This window comes from Marmota flaviventris, chromosome 17 (assembly GCF_047511675.1).
Source record: "Marmota flaviventris isolate mMarFla1 chromosome 17, mMarFla1.hap1, whole genome shotgun sequence".
NCBI classification, from domain to species: domain Eukaryota; kingdom Metazoa; phylum Chordata; class Mammalia; order Rodentia; family Sciuridae; genus Marmota; species Marmota flaviventris.
Genome location: NC_092514.1, coordinates 26,475,720 through 26,480,512, shown reverse-complemented (window position 1 = coordinate 26,480,512; position 4,793 = coordinate 26,475,720). Strand labels below are relative to the sequence as shown.

The 4,793-nt window shown below is 41.0% G+C and overlaps 1 protein-coding gene across 1 annotated transcript; it reads right to left on the bottom strand.

Annotated features, from left to right (window-relative positions):
- Nucleotides 1-2,576: 2,576 nt before the first annotated feature.
- Nucleotides 2,577-3,503, bottom strand: LOC139702458 (olfactory receptor 9G19-like). Its single transcript, XM_071603694.1, has one exon. It carries the CDS (start codon nucleotides 3,501-3,503, stop codon nucleotides 2,577-2,579), a length of 927 nt encoding a protein of 308 aa, XP_071459795.1.
- Nucleotides 3,504-4,793: the final 1,290 nt, after the last annotated feature.

Below are 4,793 nucleotides of genomic sequence, written 5' to 3'. Positions count from 1 at the left end.
AAGAAGTTAATTCTTATTGGGGCTAAGGTTTCCCACCTGCAGGATTTGAACATTGGTGCCAGCAGGAACGTTTCATGCCAGTGAAAGAAAAAAGAGGAGAAAGAGTGTAGTTAGGCACCATGTTGGGGTTTTTCTCTGGAGTGCTGCTGCTGTTATATGTTTTCCCAACAGGATTATTTCCCCAAAATCTTTTTCCAAAAGGTCCACTTTCAGTGTACAGCAAAGCTACTGGGTTTTATGTGCTGATCTTGACTTCCTGCTCTGTGGGGTTTACCAGTCTTTTCGTGGCCTCTCAGGGTTGACTATGGACTCACATCATCTGGAAGCAGGAAGAATGGCACTTCAGCCTTTCCTGTTTGTGTCTTTCTTTCTCTTGCCCGGTGCTCTGGCTGAAATGTTAAGTACTATATTAAAGAAGGAGAGTTGTGCTATCCCTGCTTCTGGAGAAACCTCTTTCCGTTTTCCCAGTGTTCAGTACCATGTTGTCAGTGGATTCCTCCTGTGCACCCTTTACACGGTTGAGGGATGATCCCTCTAGACCGAGCTATTCATCAATTGATTATTCATTACTCAGACCAGACAATAACTGTGGTTGAAGTCTCCTAACAAAATTGTGGATGTGGGGCTGGGGTTATAGCTCAGCAGTAGAGTGCACTTGCCGCCTTGTACATGTGAGGAACTGGGTTCAATACTCAGCACCACATAAAAAAAATAAAAATAAAAAAAATGTGAATGTGTCTATTTCTCCTGGAATTTTAGTAGCTTTGATGTCCTTGTGTCTCGTGTATACATATTAAGGAATTTTGCATCTTCTTTGGGAAATGAATTGTTTAATATTATCTAATTTCCTCTTTATTCTTGATTACTTTCATTGTTCCAAAAATCCTTATCTGAAGTCAACACAGCTACCCCATTTCTTTTGGTTAGTTTCAGCATGGTGGTTCTTTCTCCATTTCTTTACATCTAACAATATCTTTATATTTTAAGTGAAGTTCTTATCAGTAGCATATAGTTGATTTTTGTAATCAACTCTGTCTTGTTTTGGACATTTACATTTCTAGTAATTATTGAAAGAATTAATTCAACATCTACAATATTCATAATTCTTTCATATTTGTTATTATTTTTTTAGTTTCTCTCATCTTTCTGGTTTTGTTTTTATTTTTGTTTGGTACCAGGAAATGAACTCAGGGGCACTCAAACACTCAGCCACATCCCCAGCCCTATTTTGTATTTTATTTAGAGACAGGGTCTCACTGAGTTGCTTAGCACCTCGCTTTTGCTGAGGCTGGCTTTGAACTTGTGATCCTCATTCCTCAGCCTCCCGAGTCAGAATATTACAGGCATGTGCCACCACTTCCTGCTGCTTTGTTTTCTTTTCTTTCTTTATTTTTTTTATCATTTTATATGGTTTTATTTTGTCAGTGTTTTGTCCTTGAATTCCTAACATACATTTTAACTAACTTAGGCCCACTTTCAATGAGCACTTTATCATTTTTTGTGCATTGAGAAAACTTATAGAATAAAGTAACTCATAATATTCACACAATAACTATCTGTGTGGGAAACAAAAACCTGCTTTATATTTATTTGACTTTTAAAAAACTTGTCAATCATTTCATACCCCAAATAATGTGATTGTCAATTCTGCATGTTCACTGCACTCTATCACATAGATCACAAGAAAACTTTTTATTTTATTTAACTTGATGCTATTGCAAAGAAGGAGCTGTCAAAAGCTAAAAAATGTCTAAAATCAGATTATTGGGTCTGGGAATGTAGCTCAGTGATAGAGCATACGGATAGCTTTCCATTTCCACTTCCATTTCAATATGGCTTTCCATTTTCAAAAACCTCAAAAATGAAATGAGAATGGGTTCTACTCTTTGGCTTCAAGATCTAAGCAGAGTATTATTCTAAATAACTGAATTAGGAATAGTAAGGCAGTTTGAAAGAGAGGGAAAGGAATAAGTAGATTTTAGAAAGGTTAAAAATGTGTTTCTTATGTTACATTCAAAGACACGGTGTCAAGAGAGAGATCAAAATTCAAGATTAGGGGCCATTACATGAGAATGATGATAAATATTTGAGAGTACCATATAAGAAAAAACACATAGGAGGAAAAAAAAAAAGAACATGAATTCTTACAGATACACTGGATGGAAGAAGAATTTTTTTTAGAAATGATTTTTAGGGTGGGGCTGGGGTGGTGGCTCAGAGATAGAGCACTCTAACCTAGCACATGCGAGGTCCTGGGTTTGATCCTCAGCACCACATAAAAATAAATAAATAAAGCTACTGTGTCCAACTAAAATATAAATGTTAAAAAAAGAAGTCATTTTTAGGGTAAAACCTGAAGAAATCACAATTTGTTTTTCTGTGTTGGAAAAGTATATAAAACCACTGAAGCAAAAGATCATCTGGAGAGAGAAGCCAAGCAGCAGGTGGTGGTGTGGGGAGGGGTCTGCAGGGTGAAGGATCAGCAGGATGCAGGGGGAGGAATGGGGTAAGGTTTGTCTGCATCCCCTGGTCATCAGACCCCTGGACAAGAGCCCACACTGTGCGGTCACTAGCACTCAGAACTTTCTCTGACAGTACAGTCTGTGTAGCGCGACCTTCATGTCTCGGTTCCTCAGACAGTAGATGACAGGATTCAAGGAAGGGGTGAGGATGGAGTAGAAAATGGATGCCAGGCGACCCTGGGTGGGGGAGTACTGAGACGCAGACCTCAAATAGGTGAAGCTTCCACTGGTATAAAACAGAAGGACCGTGGTCAGGTGGGAGGAGCAGGTGGAGAAGGCCTTCCACCGCCCATCCACGGAGGGCATCCGCAGGAGGGTGGAGATGATGCGGATGTAGGAGAGGACCTTGAGGGCAAAGGAGCTCATGATGACACAGCTGCCCACAGCGAAGACCATCTCCTCGCTGGAGTGGAAGTCGGCACAGGAGAGTCTCATGAGAGGAGGAATGTCGCAGAAGAAGTGCTCAACAACATTAGGCCCGCAGAAGGGAAGGGAGAAGGTGTTGAGGGCCAGGAAGGCTGCATAGAGGGCCCCACCCACCCAGGCCAGGACCACCAAGGCACAGCAAAGCCTCTGGCTCATGATGGCCCCATAGAGCAAGGGCCTGTAGATGGCCATGCACCAGTCATAAGCCATGGCCGTGAGCAGAAAGCACTCTGTCGTAGCAAGTGTAAAAAACATGTAAAACTGAGTGACACACTCAAAGTAGGAAATTACCCCAGTTCCCTGAAGGGTGGTTTCCAGGGCCTTGGGGATGGTGACCGAGGTGTAGCTTAGATCCACAAAACACAGATTCTTCAGAAAGAAGTACATGGGCGAGTGGAGGCGGCTGTCTCTAACCACAGCTATGATGACGGAGATATTCCCCAGGAGGGCAAAGGCATAGACCAAGGAGAAAAATAAGATGACCACTAATCTCCATTCTGGGATGTCTGAGAAGCCCCTGAGGATGAACTGGGACACTCTGGTGTGATTGAACATTTCTCCCTCTCTGAAGTTGTGTTCTGATGCAGTGGCCACAGAGAGCTAAGCAAGAGAACAGAAACAGGAGATGAACTGGAAACCTTGTCCATGAAGGGCTTTTGTCTACAGAGGTACATCTTCTCTCAATGGAAAAATGCCCAAGAAGCAGCTTATGTAATGATCATAACTCAGGGAATTATGTGATGATTTTGATGAACCAATCTGCAGCCTGTGTCCAAGTCAACTGCTCTTATCACATTGCTGGAAAACAGAGCCTCATGGAAGAGAGGGAGAGGGGAGGACAAAGGGGGAGAACAGAGGAGAGGAGAGGAGAGGAGAGGAGAGGAGAGATGTTTCACCAATTTTTCCTCCCCCTTCATTTTGGATGGCTTCAGGTAAGAAGTTCCATATATTTACTTCATACATTGCCACAGTTCACCACTTTGGGGTGTTTCAACATTAACTCCATCAGTGATGTTTTAGCCAATGGAGAGATGTATATTTTTTAACTCCTTCCTTCCTCTTGGTGTGACTGCCTATAGATTCCCCAAGCACTCCTAGATTTTTTTTTTGTATGATTACCTTCTTGCCCAATTCCCTTTACTGGTGGCAATTTTGCTGTCTGTCCCTAAGCTATTGATTTTCTTGTTGTTTTTTTTTAAGGTTGAATGATTTTACTGTTTTTTTTTTGTAGTTTCAGGATTTACTAAATTAGTAAATTTTTTTTTAATTTGTGAAGTACAATTAACATATCGATCAGAAAATATTTAATATGTTAAAAACCAAGAAAGACTACCTCAACTTCTAGATCAACTTCTAGGTAATAATATAAAAACAAAACAACAACAAAAACCAATGACAAGGAACAAAAGAAATGGAGGAAGGAGGACCAGATCAGGAGGAAGAGGAGAAGGAGGAGGGGTTAAGACAGAGAATTAAATGCAGTCACTCTTCAGCAAACCTTTTAGCAGAACATACAGGAGAGAAGAGGAATGTGTTCACTGCCACTCAGGATTCCGTCTGTCTGTGAAGTTTGGCTGGGTCTCTCTTTATACTGCAAATGTTATCTGAAAGGAGGTAGGATGGACCTCTTTTCTTGGAAAAAATGAAGTAGAAATCCATTCTTCAGAGCTCAGTCTATGACCTGCAGAAAAACCTTCTCCTTTAGAAGATTCTTGTTCTTTGTCCATGTGTAACTCAGACAACTGGACTTTGCAGTATGGAATAATACTTTTGAAAACACTAGATATCTCCAAAGATTAGAAATGAAACCTCTATATGAGCCCACTGTCCCACTCCTTTGTATTC

Bases quoted from the DNA above. Each gene is read 5' to 3' on its own strand.
- LOC139702458 (XM_071603694.1), bottom strand. From the start codon at position 3,503: ATGTTCAATCACACCAGAGTGTCCCAGTTCATCCTCAGGGGCTTCTCA.